Below are 24,791 nucleotides of genomic sequence, written 5' to 3'. Positions count from 1 at the left end.
ACCACCAAGGCCAGACGTTTCAGAGTTATGGGTGGTTGAAAGTCACCTGGTATAGGTGCTAGGAATCACAATCCAGCCCTCAGTAAGATGGCTCTGGGCCACCGCTAGCCCAATTCCACTTTTTGCCTGTAAGAAGCACTATGTTGTTTATTTTCCATGTGGCTGAAGTTGCCCTCTGACTTCTATAGGCCAACTATGACAGACCAGCCCCCACACACAACATGCACTCTCATCATGCATGTACATACATGCATAGACTCACACAATAATTTTTGTGTAATACAAAGAAGTGGAATTACTTTTTAGTACTTGACTCTTCAAATCTACAGAAGTCTAAAGGACTAATTCCTGTTCCTAGGGATGAAATGGATCTCTGGTCCTCTAGGGCGCTCAGCAGCCCAAACCTTTAGCATAACTTCTGAAACACTACCTAATGTTCGTTAACTATCAGTTCAGAAAAGTGACTTGAGACTAACAACTTAGAATATTCATCTTAAATTTTTAAAAACTCGTTGTGTACCTATGTATATTCATATGAGGTGTCACAGAACACACATGCTATGGTGCCAGTATGAAGGTCAGAGGACATCCCCAGATGTCAGCTATCTTCCAACTTCTTGATAGTGTCTCTTGTCTGCCACTGTATACATCAAGCTGGCTAGCCCCAAAGCTTCCAGGACTCTCCTCTCTCCACCTTCCACCTTGTTCCAGGAAACTGGGATAACAGACCAATGCCACTGTGTCCAGCTTTATATGCACTCTTAGGATCTGAACTCGGGTTTGCACACTTAAGTGCAAGTGCCTTTCTCACCCTTCTTCCCAGCCACTCCTTTCTATAGGAAATGTTTCTTAGATACTTAAGAAAATTAGCCTCAATGTTCACCCATGGTTAAGCTAATTTAGAGCATACTGCAGGAACGCTTTAAAAAAAAATTAGAAAAATTTCAAAAAGACTTATGAGCAGAGGAGATACTTTATAAAATTATAATCTGACAATATTTTAAAAGTCAATCTGAAATATAACCATGGGGCTGGAAAAGACATTAAGGCAACCTGTGGCTAAGCCTGACAACTGTATTCTATCTCCAGACCCCATTATGGCAGAGAGAATTCTTCTCAAAGTTACCATACCCTCTAAGCTCCACACACACCAGCTTCTGCATGCCCACACTTGTACATACAATCACGTATGTTCATGTATACACAACAAATAATGTAAAGAATATTAAGCATCATCACTGAAAATATGTATATTCTTAAACGGTGAGAATACTTTATAGAAATTCTGATAAACAACTATCCTGTTATCATTAAGCTTTCATTTATTATACAGTACCTACTATGTATCTAAAACACCAGCAAATTTCCCAAATACTGCATTTCAGGGACAGTATCCATCATCGTTGTAATTTCGTTTCCTTCACATCTTGGACTGCTCACTCTGAAGTCAACCATCATAATTATGACACTCAAGAGGCCTTCTAGAGCCAGCTGAAGAACCTCCTTACAGAAGCTATGAGGATCTCCCTATCAAAGCATGGTCAACCATGGAAGTACATTGTCCAGGCCCCCCATTAGCTGACTACAGTCCTCGTCATCCTCGTGACTATAATGAGACAAGTGACCAGGCACTCAGCTGGATTGCTCTCAAATCCCCAACCCAAAAGCCCACTGGGGGGGGGGGGGAGGCTAAGCAGGGGGCAGACAGATAATAGAAGAGGACTTACCTTATAAAGCTCCTTCTCATCCTTTTCTGTCTTCAGCTGACATTCAAGCTGCTCTCTCTCATGCTGTGCCTTCCTGAGTTTATCCTTCAAACTGTTAAGATGGAAAAACATTAGTAAAAACCATAAGTAGCTTTGTTACTAACCGAAGTGATTTCTTTAAAATTCCAGAGATACCTGTCTAGGTCAGTTTCTTTTTCAATGGCTTTATGTGTCACTGATACAATGTCCTCTTCAAGCTGTTGAACTTTAGCTGTAGCATCACTGTATCTCTTCATAAACTCTTCATTTTCCACTCTCAAGCTTTGTGATACTTCAAGAAGGCCCTTAGAGACAACAATTAAGTATCTTTCAGTGAAACAAAATTGTGTATACTTCAGAGAGCTGTCTTTTAGAAGGAGAGGCAATGTGGCAGCACTAGCCCTCAATCCCAGTACTTGGGAAGCAGAGGCAGGCAGATCTCTGTGAGTTAAAGGCCAAACTACTCTACATAGTGAGTTGTAGCACAACCAGGACTATGAAGAGAAATCCTGTCTCAAATAAATAACCAAATAATAACTTGGTTTTTCAAGACAGGGTTTCTCTATGTAGCCCTGGCTGTTCTGGAACTCACTCTGTAGACCAGGCTGACCTCAAACTCAGAAATCCATCTGCCTCTGCCTCCTGAGTACTGAGATTGAATGCATGTGCCACTATTGCCTAGCCTTAAAAGGGGTCTCATATCTTTTGGGTACTAAGAATATACGCATTACCACTACATTTGTCTTTGATTTCTTATCATTTCAATCCCATATTTATTATCTCAAATTGTATAAACCAAGACTATAAAATAAGCCTGAAATTCTAACAGTTAAACTTTCATATACTCAACCTTTTAATTTTATTTTGTGTTTTGTGAGTATATCATATGTCCATGTGAAACTATGCACACATGTATGTATAGGGTGTGCAAGCATCAAGCCTTCCCCTATCATTCTACAACGTTTTTTCTTTTGAAGCATGGTCCTTCCCTTGAGCTTAAGGAGTTTTCTTCTTGATCAGGCTGGAAGTCAGAAAGCTGGCTTGAAACTGGGATTACAGGCTTTGCAGTGTTGCCCAGCTTGTTATATAAGTTCTGGGATCTAAACTCCAGTCCTTATGATTAAAAATGCATTTAACCACCAAGCCATTTCTCTAGCTCCCAAGACTTCTGTTTGTTTTGTTCTCAAACAATGTCATGTAGTGAAGTCTGAATTTGTGATGTTCTTACCTCAGCTTCCTGTGTGTGAAGAGCATAAGTATGCACCACCATGTCTAGCCCTTACTGTTAGCACATCAATTACTAACATAGGTTTCTCATCCCTGCTTTTCATGCACTTTTATTTCACTAACTTCTCCACCAGAGGGCAGGAAACAAAAATTAAACAAAAACATTTTTAATTAATTTGCTTTTTGGTTTTTTGACATCTTACTTTTATTGTTATGTCAGTGACAACTCAGGCCTCATAGGACACTGTGGAGGTTAAGACCCACTAAGTGTCATACGAGCACTACAACACATGCCTGTATCTAAACCATTGCTCCTAATGAACTCTGCATGACTCAAAGACGAAAATATTCAAAGCTGTTACAACATATATAAAAATAAGTAAAATAGAATCTTCTTTAAAAAGATACTTTAAAGCTTAAAATATTTTCATTGCATAAATTATGACAAGCATCTAGTAGCTCATGAAAGCTTGATCAAGGTTCCCGCTAAGTTTCTCTCCTAGCTAACTAATAAAACTTTGGTTAAAGTATAAGGTATACAAAGGTGCTGTTATGAAAAACTATTTGCCAAAAGAACTGGTAAGTCAAACTATTTCATTTTCTAAAAGCTGAGTATGATAGGACGTTATCTCCAATGGCCAACACTCAGGAGGCTAGGTAAGAAGATAAGCAAGCCTGATATCAGCCTGGTTTACATAAGCAAGACCCTATCTTAAAGGAACAATATGGAAGACAAATGAAGGAGGATGGAAGAAATTAAGAACCACTGCACTAATGACCAAATTAATAATTATTGAGTAATAGGGCCTCATTGGCCAGAAGAATAGAACAAATACAACTTAAGAGAAAATTCAATCCATCCATAGACATGAAGCTAGCCAACTAGCTATAATATTGAAATTGTGAGGCATATTTTTCTATAACTAAGAGTTATTTTTGTGAAAATTATTACATAAATCAATGACTATAGTAAGTAGTCGCCCTTTTTTCTATAGATTTTAGTTTCAAACTCAAATCCAGTTTTTTACATATAGTCATTTTTCTTTGCTCAAGGAAAAAAATGGCTACCTTAACTAGGTGGGGATTTCTTGTTTTGTTTGAAGGGTAATTTATCACCTTTCTCACGTTAAGAATTTCAAATTTTTGTCTCACAATGTACTCAGGTTACTGACCTCTGCCTTGTTTCTGCTCCTGTTTAAGTGTTCAGGGCAAAGGCTATTGCTATTATGTAGCCTATTCTGTTGTGAACCTGGTCACAACAGAACCTCAGTCTTCCTGCCTCACTGAGTGCTGAGGCTGCAGGCATGTACCACCATGAGTGCTGAGGTCGCAGGCATGTAGCATCATGCCTACCTAAATTATAGTTTTTGAAGAGTAATTTTAATTTCTTCATTCTACTTTCCATTTATTTTGTGTTTATTCCTATGTGAATTTCTCACACCCCAAAGCTTTCCTCCTCAAATCTAGCATATTATACAGAACTAGATGTGAAATACTGAGAAATGGCTGTCAGAAAGCTGGCATGGTTGTTCATGCCTGTAATCTTAGTACTAGGAAGGCAGAGGATGGTTTCCAAGAGTTCAAGGCCCAGGCTACATAGTAAAAACAACAACAACCAACAACAAATTCAGAGAACTATTATCAATAAGCCTGGTACCGAAAATCTTAAAGTATTTTGCCTATTTAAAAACGTAAACGAGACTGTGGCAGAAGATTACTGGGAACTGACATTCATAGGGCTGGAGAGATGGTTCAGTAGGTAAGAGCACTTGTTGCTCTTAGAGAACACCAAAGATCTAGTCCTAGCACCCAGAGGACCTGCCCCCAATTTTGATTCCAAAGGCACCAGGCATGCAAATAATGCACATGGAGACAAAATACCCATACACATAAAAACTAAAATGAATACATTTAAAAATTATATAATTATAATACATATAAATATATAATAAAATATAAAAATATATAAATTATATATGTATATATATACACAGACATACACTTATTAATGTAAATGCACACAAATATATGATGTGTACACACACACACACGTATACACACACACACACACACACACACACATATACACACACACATATACACACTGCTTTCCTCAAGACCCGATTTTCAATCCTCCTAAATGCTTCCATTTTAGAAAGGTGTAACAAACCTTCTGCTCAGCCTGCAATTGCTCACACCGCCCTTTCTCCTGGCTCAGTTCTCTCTCCATTCTTCCAACTTGTTCTCTCAGCTGTGCTGTTTCTTTTTCAAGAACAGCTATCAACTTTAACAATTCTTCTTTTTCTTTCAGGGTCTTCTCAATTTTCAGCTGTATTTAAAAAAAAAAAAAACTCAAATTGATTTTTATCATAAAATATTACAACTTTAGTTTCTTACTTTAAAAAAGTAAATTCACAAAAAAAAGTAAATTCACAAATTTTTACATTTTGCCTACTGCATAGCATTCAGCCTATAATCCTTCGGTTAAAAAAATTAAAAAATTTAAAAAAACAAAAGGCCCTGTTCTCACAGATAAGCACTAGGGAAACCAGGAATGTTAAAACAAGCATCCCTCTTTAAGGGAGGGATATATACCTCGTTTTCGCCCAGAACACTAGGATTGGATTTAGTAGCCAGTTAACGTGTGCTATCCTGTAGGGCCAGGTCACACCTCAATCTCTAAAAGTATTATGTTTGGCTCAGACTCTTTCTCCCAAGACAATGTCTCTCAATCAACAGAATCCATCCATCGTTTGGGGAGATATCATATGTACTTGATGGTTTGCTGACCTGGATGCTATCTATATGACTGAGACCACACCAGATCCTTCCCTAAGCCCTTAAACTGTAGAACTCATCTTTACAGAAGAAGCCACTGGTATTTTGCACAAGGCTTTAGATGAAGTTACACTTTAAGCTTTAGTGTGCACTTGAGATTGAGATAATTGTTGAGCAGGAAACTTTTTGCCAAATTGTAGTGAACTTAAATATGCCTAAACTAACCTGTCCCCTGTCAGACTCTAGAAGTTTGAGCCGACAATGGCTACTAAGCTGAGTTACACTGGATTTCCTTCTTGCCTCACATGAATTGTTACTCTGCTGGCACTGGTGTTTGCAGAGACCCCGCCCCCCCAAAACAAAAACAAAAAAAAAAAACCTGTTTTAAGTAAAAATGCAAATGTAAAGGCTAAGGCTACAATACTATACTAACTGTAGCAGATTCTTATGGGGAATGCTGATAATTACTCAATTCTGCAAAACAGGAACTCCAGTAGGAAACTCAAAGCAAAACCTAAATCAAAGGACCAAACCTGGTCATAAATAAAATGGCTAGTCTTTATAACAAGTCTTTGCTTCTAACCGGAGAAAAGCAGAGACTCAGGAAGAATTTATAAAGGAGGTATTTAGCTGATAAATGTTTTTCATCCAAAAATCCCCATATTAAGCTTTCCAGGGTTGTAGAATCCTAGGTATAAATGACTAAAATCTAAACTTACGAAAGCTGAACTGCTAAACTCTTCTGGAATAGTCTTTTTATTCAAATGCATAGAATAAATGTTCTCAAAATGGAAAAGCTATGGGAAGGATGGAAAGGAGAACTGGAGGATATGACCAAAACAAAGGTACGCACTGTGGGAAACTTTCCAGGATAAATAAAAAGGTAAAAGTTTAACTATTCAATTGTCATACCTATTGAAAATTAAATTATACCCAATAAGCCAACGGAAAATTAAGACCAAGCAAGAACATCAGTCCCAAGAGTTAATGGCATTATTATCATAGCATTAATCTGGTTCAAACTTTGTAGCAGATTAGAAATGATCAGTTTTCACCTAGTACAACAAACATTTTCAGAATCAAACTTTCTCAGTGATCAGTCTGTAACACTTAATAAAAGATTTACTAAAGCTTAGTAGGAAATTTTTAAAGATTTTTAATTTGATTAAAATTTGCATAAATCTAAGTCTGGAGATAAAACTCAAAAAACAGATTTGCCTAGCATGTGTCAAGATCCTGAATGTAACCCCAGAACAATTTTTTTGCTGTTTAGTCTTTTATGTTTTTGGTTTTTGGGGTTTTTTAGTATACAAATTGTCTACAAGCAGACCAAGCAAGGGTGAACGTGCCAGATCTCTTCTGATCTTGGAAGTTAAACAGGGTTGGATCTGGTTAGTACTTGGATGGGAAACAATAAAACAATAAATCTCTTTTCTACTTCAAATTTCTATTTTGAAGTCTTTTAAGAACAAATATAGCCCTCAATTCACTAATCATCAATACGCTGCCTTGTTCATTTCCCATTTTATTCTTTTGGCGAGCAGAACAAAACAGGGTCTTACTTATATCATAGCCCAGACTGGCCTGAAATTCTGCCCCTGCTTTTGCTTCCCAGATGCTGGGATTAAATATGTGTGCCACTACATCTGGCTTATATTATAAATTCATTAGTTTATGTGATTTTGTTTTAATTTCCTAAGCCATCCAAAATAAAGTTATTGACATTCCACCCCTAAGAACCTTAGATCACCTCTAATAAGTGCAGTATCCTTTCACACAACTACTGTGATCATAGCTAAGAAAGTTAGAATAATTATACCATCCAATAGATATCCTTTGGTCAAGCATCCCTTACTATTTTATTTTTTCTATTATCCAATTCAGGCTCACAAGTTCAAAAACTTTATCTCATTAATCACTTAATGTACAGTGTTCATAAAATCATTAAAGACATCAATGAATGTAGAATTTTAAGAACTTCAGAAAACAAAACCATTTTTATCTTAGAAATATTTCCCAAGAGACAGCAATTAAAATTTTTATAGCACAGCTTTTGTGGAGGAAAGAAAAAGTACAAATAACCTGGGCTGTGTCCCATCATGTGCAGGGCTTGAGATAAGGGTGTGCTGACAAGTATTCAAAAGCCCCGCACATCAGTGCTAACTGCATTCCTAGGAGCAGGGTTTACTTCAGTGTCTCTGACTAACATTTAAATACGAGGCTAAAAACCCTGATCAGAGGCAGTTGTCACTACAAAATGTTTCAGTCACCCTATAAAAGTTGCATTTCGTATTTAAGATAAGAGAGGAATTTCTGGGAAAAGGAAGGAAAGATATGAAGAATTCACAGTCCCTTCTAACTCTTTGCCTGACAGTGGAAGACAGTGTCTTATCTTTCCTTTTATAGTCTCAGTTCTTAAAGGTAACAAAGAAAAATCCAAAGACCTATCTGTCTATAAAGAAAAACCAAGCACCTACAATATATGAAATATAGAATCTAAAATGGTATTTTTAAAATGAAAGGACTGATAAATACAATTAGTCACATTGTTTCAAAGGACAGCCTAGTTTCCAGATATAAAGTAGAAAATGTGATCTTGAAAAAGAAGACTTTGTTTCTCATTTTACAATTACTAAAAACCTAAAGCATTGACAACCTCCTCAGACTACTGAACCCTCAGTATTCAGCTCCAAACCCTGAACCACACAGCTGGATGCACTGCTACACTGCATCTCCCAGGCACTCCATCCCTAACTCTGACAATTCAGCTATCAACTGGATTAGGATACCTGAAGACGAAAGCTCCAGGTAAGGAAAGAGGAGGCGGAGCCCATGTCTCCATGGTTCCAAAGGCTGCCCTACTGCACTAGTTACTGCACACATGACACTTAGCCCTGAATCAGGCAGCTATCTTCTCAGCATTCAACTGACAAGTACCACAACAGAACAACAAAATAACCGTGATAGAAAGACTAGCCCCACCAGCTAATCTAGCCCAACTTGCAAACTCCAAGTCCAATGGGAAACTTTGCCTCAAAAGTAAGACTGAGAACGGCTAAGGAAGAAATTAACATTGACTTCTGGCCTCTACACATAGATTCACAATTTTAGATTTAAGACATTTCCGGTAGTGCCTCTTGGCATAATCTGAAAATTCTCACAATGCCAGTCAAGGTAAACTCTACACCTCACTGTAGGTGCTCACCTCAAGAAGGCCAGCTTTTGTGGTTACCACCAACATATCGGAATTGCCTTCATCTTCCATAGTGAGCAGCTCTTCAACTGGAGAAGCGGCTCGGAACTGGAAAGGAGTACTTGCTCCACGAATTTCACCCTTATGGGTGACGTAACAGAACTGATAAAATTCTCCATCATCATTTGGAAGGTAATATCCTAAGAGGTGGGTAACAAAAATTATTAAGCTTGCTATTTTAAAATGCTAATTTATTAATAATACTTTCCTTCCTCCATACTATTATTCTGAACATATCTAGAATGAGTCTTTCCTATTGTTCACAAATTTATCAGTCCAAGTTATACTTTCTTCTCAAACACACCCCAAAGTTGTATCTTTTAGATATAAACATATATATGAATTCCCCCTTTATCTTTATTAATTTTTTTATTTATATGTGTTTTGTCTGTGTGTATGCCTGTGCACCACCTGCATTGGTGGTACCTGCAGAGAACAGAAAGAGGCATCAGATCCATGTGGTCTGGAATTAAACAGATAATTATGAGTTGCCACAAGCATACTGGAGATGGAACCTAGGTCCTCTGCAAGAAAAGACAGTGTTCTTAACCACTGAGTCATCTCTCCAGCCTCTCCCCCTGCATCTTAACTATGGCAAAATCAACTCAAAGAGAGGCAAGTGTGTACTTTACAAGGAGTAAGAAGATTGATGGAGGAGAAATAAGGGAAGACCTAATAAAAATCTAAGGACAGGGAGTAGGACTGGGAAATACATGATTTAAGAAATATTTCCTCCAATTGGACATTCGCTGTATGTAAAAAGAAATATTAACTACAAAAATATGTTATATATGTGAACTGTGTAAAGGCAAAGAGGATGAGACCATTTGTACAGCACAAGAAAACTCTAAGATTTGCAACTACAAAGCTCTATTTAACATATGAATGAAGCCATCTAAGCCGCTTAGGCGCTATAGCTATATTTATAACATTAGCTACCATATGAAAACTAATTATGTTCAATGTTTAGTTTCTTCTTCTCCAGTTTCTTACCCTCTCTTTTTAATTCTGCTGGACTGTCCTAACTAAAATCAATCTTCACTTCTTTAAATATCCACACAGAATGGTTTTTACTTAAAAACCCATCAATTCTATACTCAACATTACTACACACAATGCACATGCCTTTGGGGGTGTGGAGGCTAGGAGGGTACTGAAGATTGAACCCATGGCCTCACTTGAGCTAAGCTTTACCACTGAACTACCCACCTCTCAAAAGAGTTGATGTTGAGACACGCCTTAAACTTACAATACTTCAAAGGTCCAGTCATTCCCAGCTAACTCTTTGCCTTGAGAGTGTCTCTACAAGCTAATGCAATGCTACTACAGTATCCACCAATAACTGTAAACCCCCAATAAACTCTTTCTTCTATAAGTTGTCTTGCTCACAATGTCTTATTACAGCAAAAGAAAAGCAAGACAGTATTCCTTTATTCTATCTTTTGAGACACACATAGTACAAGTTCATTATCTACAGTTAGACTAAAGTGCAATCACAGCACAATAAAACATTTTACTCTTATCCAGATATAAACACTGGCCAGGGGACCCATGATGAAAATCTCTCAGTTACCATCTCCCAGTGTATATTCCTAGTAAACACAATGGAATTCTTAAATCCATGGTTATACATTTCCACAAATAATCCTAAAGGAGCCAGAAAGAGGAAAACAATGCCCCAGAAACAAGTGCACACTACAGTTTAAGTCCCTTATAAGGGACAAATCAAAACTGGCATAAATGAAAGGGTCTTCTGAAAGTACAAATGAATGAATATTGTGGCAACCTCAACTTCATCATTGGTTGATATTCCTTTCCTATACATGCAATCTGTCCTCCTACTTGTCTCCCTTCCCTTGTTAATGCTTACATTTAAACCTGCAACACAACCTTTTCTTAAGAAACTCCAAGCTTGCTTCATTTAAAAAAGCAGTGTTCTGAGTAGCTATGAAAACCCCTTGTGCCCTACACATGGTATTTACAGCCATCTGACTTTCACTCAACAAAGGCTCATCTAAACACTCTGAAACAGAGAACTACAACAGAGTCTGCTGGCTTGATCAAGTCCTTCAGTTTCCAATTCTCACCTTGAAATGATAGTACACAATTGACTGTTGATCCTTCCACATAATGTTCAGGCATAGGAGACCATAAAAATGTGTAATAGTCACGAGCAGTACTCCATCCAACCTAAAGGAGAAAAATTTAAGAAAGAATATAACTAGTTACCTTAATACTAGCTAGATACATCATTTTAATTATACCCTAAAGTTAAAATATACACTTAAAATTTAAAAATCTTGAGTTATCGGGTGTGATGGTTTGTATATTCTTGGACCAGGGAATAGCACAATTTGGAGGTGTGGCCTTGTTGGAATAGGTGTGACCTGGTTGGAGTAGGTGTGTCACTGGGGGTGTGAACTTAATACTCTCACCCTAGGTGCCTAGAAGTCAGTCTTCCACTAGCTGCCTTTGGATGAAGATGTAGAACTCTCAGCTCTACCTGTGCCGTGCCTGCCTGGATACTGCCATGCTCCCACCTTGATGATAATGGACTGAATCTCTGAACCTGTAAGCCAGCCACAATTAAATGTTGTTTTTTATAAGACTTGCCTTGGTCATGGTGTCTGTTCATAGCAGTAAAACCCTAATACATCAGGCATGTCTAATTATGATTAAACTGTGACCAAAAGTTATAGCAATTTATGTAAACTGAGTCTCTACTATATATTCAAAGTACTACCTAATTTCTCCAAGACAATTGAAAACACACACATGATCAAATACAAAATCTTCTGTTTTATTTAAAATTATTATGCTACTATACCCTGTGGATTTTTGTGTGCACAGATTCAAGATTATGAGAGGCCAAAGGTCAATGTTGAGTGTCTTCCTCAATTGCTCCTCCACCTTGTATGAGTCAGGGTCTCTCACTGATCCTGGAGCTCTGGATTAGGTGGCCAGCAAACACTACAGATCCTTCTTTCTCTGCCTGCTCGCTCAATGTCAGGATTACAGACATGTAGGCCCAGCTTTATAACATGGGTGCTGGAGATTCAGTCCTTATAGCAATTTACTGATTAAGCCAGCTTCCTAGCCCCTCTATTATGTACTTTTTAATAACTTAATGTTTTATCCCTCATACTTAGGGTCTGGGTTTTTTGGGGGGGAGGGGAGTGGAGGGGCTCTTGCATTGTTTTAGTAAGTACTCTCCTGTAACTTAAATCACTAATCTCTCATCTTTGGCAAGTTCTGTCTGAAAGCAATTTGTATAATCTTGGGTGAGGAGCGTATTTACATTCTAAGAGATCACTTACACCTTGCCTATTAACATATTTTCATCTTAGATGTATTCAAGGGAAGATATTCAAAGCATACTGAATGAACTCATATGAGAAAGATCCTTACATAACCCAGTACCATATACAATATACAATAATAAAATTAAAATATATGTAATATTTTCAACTTAAATATAGACATTACAGATCTCAAACTTGTTTTCTAAACAAAATAGACTGTGTTAAATATTGACTATTAGAGGTAAGATTAAAGCAAGTACACTGTTAGCAACATTACATAAAACTATACATCCTTCACAGTCTTAGATGATATGTCCTATGGTTTTGCTAAATTCATGTGTGTGTGTGTGTGTGTGTGTGTGTGTGTGTGTGTGTGTACACATGTGCTGGTTCAGACATACCACAAGACAACATCTGGGAGTCAATACTCTGCCCTCTGGGGACTGCACTCCAGCTGCCTGCCCTGATATTACTTTCTGAGCTACCTTTAGCAGCCCCATGTCCTACAATTTTGATTAGCCACCACTAATAACCAAAACAATATTGAAGCTGTGTGCCATTAGTGAGAGCTAATAGAATTTGAGCTTACAAAGCTCTTAGCCACTGGGACTCTTATTAGTTTCCTAGCAGAACAGAAGATACCCTTCACACGTTCTGAAACTCTACCTCTTTCCTTCCAACACTGGCACTAGTTCCCTACATGCACACTTGATAAAAAGACAAGAGGGGAAAAAAAAAAACAGGAATAAAAGAAAAGGCTTTCCTTTGGCTACATTGTGAAAATTACAAAATGTCTGAAAGAGTTTTCTGCCAAGTAAGTGAAAGTGAAAGTGGAGAAATGTGGAGAAGATAAAGAGTTTCACAGCCCACACTCTGCTCCCAGGCAGTGTACAATCCAGAAAATCCTTTGGGAGAACTCCAAAAACCCATTACAAAAACAAGTACTCCAGGTGAGCTAAAAGAGGCATTGTTTTCTATCTAAACCACAAGGCTTTCCCCTCAGTAGGCTCAACTCAGCAGGCTGTGCAGCTTCACTCCTGTGGGCAGTCAGGAAGAGCCGAACACGGACCTCACATACAGACTTTTAGATGGACTGCACAGGTTTCTGCCTCACCTGACTTGACAGCAACAAAACCACGATAATTTGGGTGCCTAGGCACTGGGGAAAAAAATGTTCAACATCCCATTCCAACTGAGGACATGCAGTACCACAAACAGACACAAGAGGGAGAAAGAGTACAAACTCCTGAAACAAGCAACATTTTAAGGTTGGGAAATTACACAAAAGAGCTACAACATAACACATCTCAGTGAAAGATTGAAGGGGGATCCAGAGAATCTTTGGGCAGGGTATATGGTGAGCTTCTTTCCTGTACAAACAAATCTGAAATGACTCAAAGAGGATGCTGCTTTGTGGAAATCACAAAATGGAAAACTTCTTCTGAAGAATGGAAGATCCAAAGGAAGAAAATAAAAGAAACATCATTAAGCTAAAAGAAACAGAGTTCAATAAATTATCTGACCAACAATCCAAAATAATCATTTTAATTAAATTCAATGTACTCCAATAATCAACTATACAAAAATAATGAAGCAAACAAAAAATAGCCATACTACTCTGGAGATGAAGAATACAATAAGTGAATTGAAAAATTCGCAAAAGGAAATCTCCACGACAAAAGCAAAATAAAGATTCTGCAAACTCGGCCAGACACTGACTACCAGCAAAGTCTGAGGCCTCCTACCTGGGTTTCAGAGCTTGGGGGTGGGGGTGGAGGTGAGCTAAAAGAGGCATTGTTTTCTATCTAAACCACAAGGCTTTCCCCTCAGTAGGCTCAACTCAGCAGGCTGTGCAGCTTCACTCCTGTGAAGAGTTTACACACATACAGAGCATGTGTGTAAACTCAATGGATAAAAGGCCTTTTCCACCACGCCTGACAACCCAAGTTCAATCACTGGAACCCACATGGTAGGTAGACAAGAACTGACTCCTGAAAATTGTCCTCTTGACCTGGACACACACATGTACATGTACATACACACACAGAGAGACAGGCACTAGTACACATGTCCACAGAAAATTAACTAAATGCAATTTTAAATTTTAATATTAGTAACTGAGTCAGGGAATACAAAAAGGTATGGAAAAGGGGGTTGGACATAAAAGAACCTATCAATAAAAACAATATAGACAGAGTAGTGGTGCACATCTTTAATCCATTACTCTACTCATGAGGCTGAGCAAGGACTGTGAAGTCAAAGCCAGCCTGGGTAGTAGTAAAAGACAAGACGTAAAGTAAAGTAAAGAAAGGAAAGGAAATGAAATATAGCCATCAAAGACTGAAGACTCTAGAAAGAAACAGAGAGCCTTAGAGCATATTTCTAAAAGTAGCAGCTGAAACTTACTAGGTATGAAAAAGAAAATGGACAAAGTACAAAAATTAAAAATAGTTAAACATGGTGCTCTATGCCTAGAGCCCCAGATTTTGGAAAAGTGAGGTAAACCAAGGCTTTCGAGAGTTTAAGGGCAGCCTAGACTACATAAGAAAACCCTATCTCTATAAACAAAACAACCTCAAAGCGCCTTAACTAGGCTAAGCCCAAGGAGACACCAAGACACATTATTATCAAGCTGCCAAGGGTCTTTAAGCAGCAAGGGAAAAGTCACCATACAAGGGAATACTACCTGCAGATGTCTCAGCCAAAACATTACAAGCCAGAGGGAACCTTTATCATACTATAATGGGTGGCTTAAATCACTTCTTCCAACAAAATGTTTTAAGAAATAAGAAAAGCTTGAAACAAAACATTCAAACAGTTTTAGATCTACTATCCACAGCAGTTAACTAGTTTTATCTCTGCAGAACAGGTTTATTTGTGGAAACAGCATGTAAGACTCATCAAATGGCAGAGGACTTCACCATGGGGTCTTCATGGAAACCTAAGTTTAGGAGCCTAAGCTTGCATTGCAGCCAAAATAATAAAACAGACTCTGAGCCTTGGCATTTTGTGGGCAGGGCCTATGATTCTTGCGTGCCCAAGCATGCACACCAAACTCAAGAGTTCTGAGAGCTAGTTAACAGAACTTGTGACTGAGACCCTTTGGTTTATTCTCCTTGGGTTTCACAAATTCAAGATAAGCTGGGCTACACAGTGAGGTCTGGCCACAGTTAAGATTCTGCCTCGAGGGAAAAAAAGAAAGAAGAAAATGAAAAAAGATTTAAGGCTTTAGCTACATCATAAATGTCCTATAGTAAGAACCTGGTTCAATTAACTAAATGAACTGATTCAATGAATATGTACATAAATATTGTGACACATTTGGCCTTATCCAGAACCTCCACTCTTTCAACCCCTTTGCTGATTCAAGTAAGGGTAATGACCTGCTTCCTATGGGCACTGAGGATTATTTCCATATTCAAATTCAACAGAGAAATAAATGGCAGGAAGACCCTGATCCAAAGCCTCGGGTGATTATGTTAAGAGGAAAAGGCATTTAAGACATTTTGCCTGCAATGGTACTTTAATTGTGCATCCAGAATATGAAGAGTAATTCAGCTGAAGGGATGACCTTCTCAAGAACACATGCCAGTTCCTGACAGAGACTGGACAATCAGCTGAAGGTTCCCAAGTTTTAAGTGCTTGTGACTCGCTGAAGCTCAAGTGAGAATTTCCTTGCAATGAGTAGATTCTCCCTTCTGTCCCTTGTTCTGTCACAGGTTTAAAAACCTCTCAGTTTTTGGTTTCTTGTTTTGGTTTTTGTTTTTAAGAGATTCTGAGCTGAGGATACAGCTCACTTGTACAGCACTTGCCCATGAAGCTCTGGATTCAATACCCAGCACAGACAACACAAGTGCGTGCACACACAGAGATTGTTCTAAAAGTTTTCGCAAAAAAACCCAAGTTGGATCTTTTGATCACAGTGAAGAAAACCTGTGGAATTAAGTTCCCAGTGTTTAAATGACTGCACAGTGTTTAGTATTCATGGTGATATTTACAAAACTGAATCTTAATGTAGTTTCTTAAGACAAGGTTTAGTATAAGTTAAATCCAAATCTGTTTAAAGAAAATATTCAGGTTGTCAAGATAGCTCCTCAGGCAAAGCTGCCTGCTGCCAAGTGTGAGGACTGCAGTTCAAGCACCAAGACTTATATGATAAAAGGATACAACCAACTCTTCAAGTTGTCCTCTGACTAGATACAAACGGTATGCACACAGCACGCGCGCGCACACACACACACACACACACACATACACATATGCCACAACATAAATAAATAAATAAATAAATAAATAAATAAATGTAATTTCTAAAAAGATAAAATTAAAAGAATCCATATGGAAGAAATATTCAAGTTCTCTTACCTTGAATATACCAACCCAATCTTTGGAGTGTGGATGGATATACGGAGTTAAGGTGTAATGACACTCCAAGTGTGCATTAGGAAGGTAACTTTTAGCCACATTTTGAAAGATGACATGGGCAAAATTGGAAGTCTGCAATGGGACTTCTTGAAAGGATGTCATTGTGAATCTGAAAAGAGTAATTCGTACACGTTAAACACTGTCAAATAAGAATAAACTTATACTTTCAAAACCCATGTAACTTTTAGGATGGGGATACAACTCAGTCAAGCCCTTGTTCCTCATATATGAGGCCCTAGGTTCAATGCAGCACCATACACACACAAACACAATTCTAATTCTAAATATTTATATGCCTTAAACATGAGAAATATTCCTTTAAAATATGACCAAATATAAAAATATAGAAACTATAGCTAGTATGACTCAGGAAGAAACACTTGAGTTTAAAATAAAAAAAAAAAAAAAATGGTAAGCTTTGTCTCAAAACAAAACTCAACTAAATGCAATGCAGCTCTCCAGGAAAGCTAAGCCCTCTATTCTAACCAAAAGCAAACCAGCAGTATTTTAATGGAGGCTCCACCAATATAAACCTGATGACTTCTCTTTAGCAATAGACACTAATTAAAAAAAAAGAAAGATAAATAAATAAGGACAGTTGAATATCTGTATGTTATCAATTACTGCTGAATTAACGCTTTCTTTCTGTATGGAAGCCCTGAACACCATGTTTATGTTCAAGTTCCTCCCTAACTCCCATCTCTCTCTCCAGATTCTAGAGTTTGGATTACCACAGTGACCTGATGCTAACATTTTGTTTACATTTTCGAACCATATTGTAATACCCTGAACCATCACTTCTCAATCCTGGTTTCAAATCAGAATTATTAAGGGCCTTCAAAAGAAAACAATTATGATGATTCTGTGCACATGCACATATAAACACAACTCTCCTAACCCAGTCTCTAAAAATCCCCTTAATCTTGTATGCAGCTGAATAGAAAGCCAGTTATTTAACTCTGAACCCAGGCTCTGCCAGCCTTCCTGGGATTTAAGCATGTAAATTTTCTCACTTGGTCTCTTAAAACAGTTCATCATACTTGTTCCTCTGCCTATATTGATGTTATCCTTTCCTTATAGGTTTAAAATTATCTTTAAAAAAACAAAAAACAAAAAACTACCTTACCTACAAGTATTCATTTACTTTACCTATATACTTGTTTATTAAAAATAAGTAGACATTAACTGAATGCATACACACAAGTGACATCTCATAGACTGAGAAGGTTATATTTAGGGATATATATAATATGCATATATGCATGTATCAACAATTAATGGATAAAGAGGTTACAGATTTGAAAGAGAACAAGAAGGATGGTATAGAGCAGGGTTTGGAGAAAAAAAACAGAAAGGATAAATGGTGTAATAGTCTCATAATCTCAAAATATAAAAGTAATAAATAAATAGTGGGTATTAAAAACAAGAAGAACCAGATGTAAAGGTATTTGCCCTGCAAACTGGCAACCCAAGTTCAATCCCTAGAATCCATGTGGGAATTGCAAGGAGAAAAGCACCTCCTGCAGTTGTCTTCTGACCTCCACAAGTGGCCAGTGGAACCTGCATCCCATATCCACATAAACAATACAAATGTTATAGCACTAATGAGATATATAATGTTGGAAAATACACCATCGATCCAGTAAATGCTCACCTATTTAGTATACAAACACAAGATGAAAGACAGAGATAGACCACAAAAAGCACAGGACTCAAATGGTTCTGTTTTGTTTGTCTGCTTAATTTAGTTGTTTAAAGACTGGGCCCTGCTTTGTAGCTGAGTCTCAGCTTGTCCGTGAGTCTCAGCAATCCTGCCTCAGCCTCTTTTCTGCTGGAAATAGAAGCCTGTGCCAGCTTGGGATAGCTTCAAATAGTTTTCTAATCTGATTCACTTTTGATAAAAAAGGAAAAACAATGATGGAATTTACTCAAAGAAGCAACTACAGAGCATATCACAGACTCAATACAATCATTAATCATACAGCACACACAAAAGTAACTGCCTATAGCACTTGCTTCTAAGTCATTACAGAAGATCCCTGCAACAATGAAGGAAACCAGGACAAAAAATTTGCTAACTAATCTAATTTACTTCACAACTCAATCAAGTTTCTACGTAGAAATCACAGCGGCAGATGCTGCTCATTTGAACAATTATTAAAAAGTTTATTAACTAGGCATAATGCTGCAGGCCTATACCAGTACTCTGGAAGCTGAAGCAAGATTGCCTCAAGACTAGCCATGACTTCATAGTGAGACTAAGAAAATCTAAAGACTAAGAAATAAAAGCCATAACTCAGCTAGGCAGGTGATAACAAACTGTAATCCTACATTTAAGCAGGCTGAAGCAGGAAGATAGTTCAAGGCCAGTCTAGGCTACACAGAGACCCTACCTCAAAAGAAAATGAGGGAGAAACCAACCAACCAGGAGAAAACATGCTTGCTGCAGAACCACTGACTGGATGAGTTCTCCTTGGAAACTTATCCAGGGAGATGAAAACTGCAGTGGGATAGATAGATGGATGCCACTTGAAAGAACAGACAAGTTTTGTAAAAGAAGTCAATCCAGAAGCTAGAGGGGAGGCTCACACTTTAAAATACCATCCAATTCAAGATTTAACAACAAAAAAATATATATATGCTTTATATATGCATGATGTGCATGTCACAAAAGTAAGAATCTGTGTCAAGCCAGGCGTTGTAGCCCACAATTATAATCCTAGTACTAGAAACAAAAGAATCTGGAGTCAATACTCAAGCTAAGCTACACAGAGATTTGAAGGCTAAGCCTAGGCTATGAGGCCTCCACCCTCACCCTCCAGCAAAAAAACCAACAAACAAACAAACAAACAAACAAGGAGACAGTCGAAGACAGGTGGCTTGCTGGGTAAAGTACCTGCTTTTGCAACCATCAAGACCTGAGTTCATATCCCCAGGCACTTACCTATAAGTGCCAAATCTTTGGGAACAAAAACAAGCAGATCCTAGGGATTCACTAGCCAGCTAGTCTAGCTAAATCAGCAAACTCCAGGTTCAATAAGAGACTATCTTCAAAATAAGTAAATGTGGTAGAGAGCCACAGAGAGGAATGCTTAACATCAACCTCTGGCTTACATGCTCACACACACACACACACACACACACACACACACACATACACACAATTTTGGTTTGTTTGGTTTTTTTTTGCTTTTTTTTTTTACTTTTATGAAAATATAGCTTTTAATTTTAAAAAGTTAAAGGAAGAATCACAACTTGAATCATCAGTTTTAAGTTAGAAAAAAAAAACTCTGACTCCCACATAGTAACTCTGCTTCACTCTTCTCAAAGATAATACACTGAAATGATGGGAAAGCTACTAAAAACACTGGCCTTCACTGAGAATGCCACGGTGCATAACCTAGAAGAGAAGCCATGTGCAAAGTCACCTCATCACCATGTGGTAACGCCTGGGACTGACATTCAGAGCAAAGAACAAGTCCTACTCAGCTGGAAAGAGGAAATACGGTCAGGCAACTTCACCGTGCCAGACTCTGCTTCCTAGTCTCTACGGCATTCTACAGAAACCAGTGCCGTAAGTTGGGAAGAGAATTGTAAATTTAAACTTCCCAGTTACTAATTGAAGGGCCTGACATATGTCTAGGAACCAATGTCTGAAATGCTATAGTGAGCCTTTCCTATTATAGCCTCGAGGTTCTAATCCCAGCAGAACCTCTTTATGTGTGTCAGGCAGCATTTCTACTCTCTGGCAGCATTTCTCAACCTAGGAGTCTCAGCTCCTTTCCAGGTCAAATGAACCTTTCACAGGGGTTGCCTAAGATCATTCAAAACCACAGACATTACAATTTATAATAGTGGCAAAATTAGAGTTATGAAATAGCAACAATAATAATTTTATGATGGAGGGTCACAACAACATGAGGAACTGTAATAAAGAGTCTCAGATTAGGAAGACTGAGAACCACTGATCTTTGCACTAAAATCCAATTTTATTATTTCTACAATTCACTAATATCCAAATCAAGATGAATAAGGAGATAGTTGGCATTAGCTAAGTAAATGTCCAAAACTAAGAAGGAAAAAAAAAAGCATTTCTTTCCATGCCATCTTTACTTACACTTGGGCTTTTACTAGCCCCAAAAGGAGCAGCCTCTTGTGGTAGTATTTCTTCCAGGGGCTCCATATGGAACTAAATGACTTTTTCAATTTTAAGTATTTCACCTATCCTACCAATTAAGTTTCAAAAAATCTGGGTGATAAATTACATTATATTTTTTAACTCTCCATCAATTAGCTACAAAACATAACTAAAAAGGCAGTCGGGCATGGTGGTGCACGCCTTTAATCCCAGCACTCGGGAGGCAGAGGCAGGCGGATTTCTGAGTTCAAGGCCAGCCTGGTCTACAAAGTGAGTTCCAGGACAGCAAAGGCTACTCAGAGAAACCCTGTCTCGAAAAACCGTAAGTAAAAAGGCTTAATTTCTACCATTCACTTTAGAAACTCCAGGAGAAGAAAAAACAATGTGTTTGGAGGAAAGGAAGGGGTAGTGAAAAAAATAGCAAAAGTCTTAATTTCATTGCTCCTGTTTCCTTTGTGTGCAATCAGAAATTTCAAAAATAAAGTCAATAAAAGAAAATAAAAAACCAAGCTAGTAACAAAACCCCTGTGTCTAACTTACTTCAATAGAAAACACTGCATGAACACGTTGTGTCCTTGCAAAGTACCATAATTAAGGGTTGACAGCCATTGTTTTTTAAAACCTTCAATTACAAAAATAGAGGCCTATTTCTAGCACTTGGGAAACAGAGGCAGGCAGATCCCTGTGAGTCTGAGGTGGCCTGATCTACACAGTAAGTTCCAGAGCAGCCAAGGCTACATACAGAGCAAGACCCTCCCTCCAAAAAAACAAAAAACAAAGTGTGTGTGTGTGTATGAGTGTGTGTGTGTGTGTGTAAAATGTCTCCAAACTTAAATCCTAAATGACAGAAACATGTGAAGAAGAATAAAAATAGCCTGATGATTCAACAAGTTCCCTTATTTACTCTTCAGTCTTCTGCATAGTTTGTAGAATACCACAGCCTCAGAAAGATATTACCAGCCAACTTTGAGGAGGCAGAAACAAAGACTTGTTAATCTGCACTCCTGAAGCCATCTCCATCTCCACCAGCCTTGATAGTTGGGTATTCCTATATTCTGCCCAGCTGTGGTTTTCTCTTGAGAAAGACTTGCAGTGCAACTCTAATTGAGGCTGGCCTCAAGGTCAAGACACTCCTCCCTGTCTCAGCTCCCAAGGGCTAGAATTCCAGCTGATAAAACATCAGATCCGATTTAACTTACTTTTTGTATCTTTTAAAAGATAAGTTCATTTGTAAAACACTATGTTCTTGGCCCACAAGTATTAGAAGATAGAACTTTGTAATTTCAATTAAGGCTTATTTAGAACAATGTAAACTTTAGAGCTACAAGTGCAGAAAGCCCGAAGTTTACATACTAACAATCATTCCAAAGAAAATACACCAACAAGCTTCACGGATGAAGCAGGGCTTGGTTGAAAACACCTTAACATCAGCACTCAGAAAGTAGGCAGATGCCAGCCTGGTTTCCATGCAGAGCTCCAGGACAGCCAGGGCTACAACACAGTAAGACCCAGCCAATAAATAAGTAAAAATAAAATTTACAGGTAAGGAAATATAAATATATAGTTAGAACTGCATATAAAAACTTAGCATCCGGCTGGCGAGATGGTTCAGCAGGTAAGAGTATTGACTGCTCTTCCGAAGGTTCTGAGTTCAAATCCCAGCAGCCAATCACCCATAATGAGATCTGATGCTCTCTTCTGGTGCATCTGACAGCTACAGTGTACTTATTTATAATAATAAATAAATGTTTGGGCCGGAGCGAGCAGAGGTCCTAAACTCAATACCCAACAACCAGATGAAGGCTCACAACCATCTGTACAGCTACAGTGTGTGTGTGTGTGTGTGTGTGTGTGTGTGTGTTAAAATAAAATAAATAAATCTTTTTTAAAAAACCAACTTAGCATCCTAGGGACTGGAGCGCTGACTCAGTAATTAAGAGCACTTATTGCTCTTACAGAGGACCTAAGTTGGGTTCACAGCACCTACATGGTGGTTCACAACCATTTATTACTCTAGTTCCAGGAGATCTGACATCCTCTTCTAACTTAAGTCAGAATATAATATTTTTTTAAAAACCAGCATCCTTTAAAAGTTACAATTTATAATGCCAAGATGTTATTTTTGTCCTAGAAAAGGTACTCAATGGTTACATTTCACATACATGACTGTGATTCTAAGAGCAAATGGTATGCAGCTAATGTAATAACTTGAAAACAAGTAATACAATACAACTGTATTTGAAATTTAACAAATAACAAGGACGAGGGGGAGGAGGTTAACCAGTCATTCCTAGCATAGTCAAATATATTCTTGCAGAAATCTAAGATAAGTTCAGGGTGTTTGCCTATAAGCCTAACATTCGAAAGGGACATACAGAAATCCAATTTACCCCTGAGAAGAATAGAATGGAGGCGAGTCCTTGGCCTCAGCCTCTTCTCCACACCTAGAGAGTAACTTTGAGATCACATGCCCACTTAATCAGCCCACTTTTAAGGAATGTTATTCAAATAATCACTTTCGAATGTTTTGGAATTGAACACTAAAATTTTAATTATATTTGTTCGTGTCCTAATCATGAATTTTTACCAGTTGGTAGAAAGCAGCATACTTGGCAGATACTTAGCATTAAAATGTCTAACATACCAACATAACGATAAAGCCGAAAATCTATCATAGTCAAACACCACAACGTTTTCCAACAAAACTTTCAGGAACAAATTGTACTTCATATTTCTCAACAGGGAAATACAAGCGAACACCCCAGCTACGTTCTAACAGTACAGTTTTCGGGCGATGAGCGCCAGCCTGAACACGTCTTGCACCTTCCGCCCGGTCCAAAACACCGGGGAGAGTCAGCAGTGGGTGGGGCGAGGGAGGCGGAGTCGTGAAATCAAGTCCAGACGACCACAGAGCGTAGCGATCCTCCCCAAGATTTCTTAAAGCCTTCTCAGGGCAGCAGGGGGGAGGGCTGCTTTCCAAACAGCAAGACTCAACTAATCTCTCAGCCCAGGTGAAACCGGAGATCAGGCCAAGCCAGGTAAACAGCCAAACCGGGCGACACAGGGAGTCCCCGCCTCTTCCTCCAGCGGAGACTCAAACCAAAACAATCCAACGAGTCCTCCCCGGCTCGCCGCGGCCTAGCGCGCCCGCCACCCGTCCCCGGCTTGTTAGACGCCGGGGCCAGCCGCGGCCTAGCACGCCCGCTCCCGCCACGCTTCCCACTCTACGGTCACCCCAAGCCGAAAACACGTCACAATCGCGGCCCGGGGGAAGCTCGTCCTTGGGAAAGAGAGCTTCGTCACCACGGAGACCGTTCCCAAAACTCGCCAGGCCCGGGTTCCAGGGCCGAGACGGAGCGCGAGCGCCGGTTACCTCGAAAGCACGAGGCCCGTCCGCAAACCTTACCCGTCAGGGCCTCCGCCCCGCACGCTACGCCGCGCTCCGGACCTCCGCGGCCACCACCGCTGCCTCTCAGCGTAGACCGGCTACACCTTCTCTAAGCGGAGAGCCGGCGGCACGTCACTTCCGCCCCTGGGAGGCTCGCTTCCGCCTCTGCTCCTGCGCATGCTCCGCGGCGACACGCCCCACTCGCTAGCTGTAAAGAGTCCTTTAGTGGTTTCCCTGACAGCTTTTTCCTCTGTGGCTTTTGGTCAGTGATGTAGTCACCTCAAAACACAGTCCGTTTGAAACAAATTGACTGACTTACCAGCGAAATGGGAAGGATCGCTCAGAGGCCAGGTGACCTGGGTCTTAAATATCGATCTAAGCTAATACATCTGTTTGAATATATAGAGAAGGCCCAAGAACTATCATAGCTATCACGAATTGAACCATCATATTCCCGTGTTGTTATGAAACTAATGACATTTACCGTATCACCAGCGAAGAAAGCATAACATTACATTAAACAGAAAAATAATAT

The 24,791-nt window shown here is 38.9% G+C and overlaps 1 protein-coding gene across 3 annotated transcripts in view; it reads right to left on the bottom strand.

Moving 5' to 3' along the window:
- Positions 1 to 24,396, bottom strand: part of Tax1bp1 (Tax1 binding protein 1) — a 59,587-nt gene extending 35,191 nt beyond the window's left edge. For 2 of the 3 annotated variants that reach the window (XM_021164764.2, XM_021164767.2), the window contains exons 1-7: positions 24,275 to 24,396; positions 16,671 to 16,839; positions 11,091 to 11,193; positions 8,956 to 9,143; positions 5,143 to 5,301; positions 1,902 to 2,050; positions 1,728 to 1,818 (exon numbers count right to left, since the gene is read on the bottom strand). In XM_021164764.2, coding sequence (XP_021020423.1) covers positions 1,728 to 1,818; positions 1,902 to 2,050; positions 5,143 to 5,301; positions 8,956 to 9,143; positions 11,091 to 11,193; positions 16,671 to 16,832 — 852 coding nt within the window. In that variant the 5' untranslated portion in view covers positions 16,833 to 16,839; positions 24,275 to 24,396. Of the gene's footprint in view, positions 1 to 1,727; positions 1,819 to 1,901; positions 2,051 to 5,142; positions 5,302 to 8,955; positions 9,144 to 11,090; positions 11,194 to 16,670; positions 16,840 to 23,512; positions 23,971 to 24,274 lie in introns of those variants that run through there. The other variant, XM_021164765.2, reaches the window with a different exon arrangement.
- Between the last annotated feature and the right edge of the window lie 395 nt (positions 24,397 to 24,791).

Source organism: Mus caroli, chromosome 6, assembly GCF_900094665.2.
Source record: "Mus caroli chromosome 6, CAROLI_EIJ_v1.1, whole genome shotgun sequence".
Classification (NCBI taxonomy): Eukaryota; Metazoa; Chordata; class Mammalia; order Rodentia; family Muridae; genus Mus; species Mus caroli.
The sequence above is the reverse complement of the archived record's forward strand: the minus strand, read 5'-3'. Positions and strand labels throughout refer to the sequence as shown.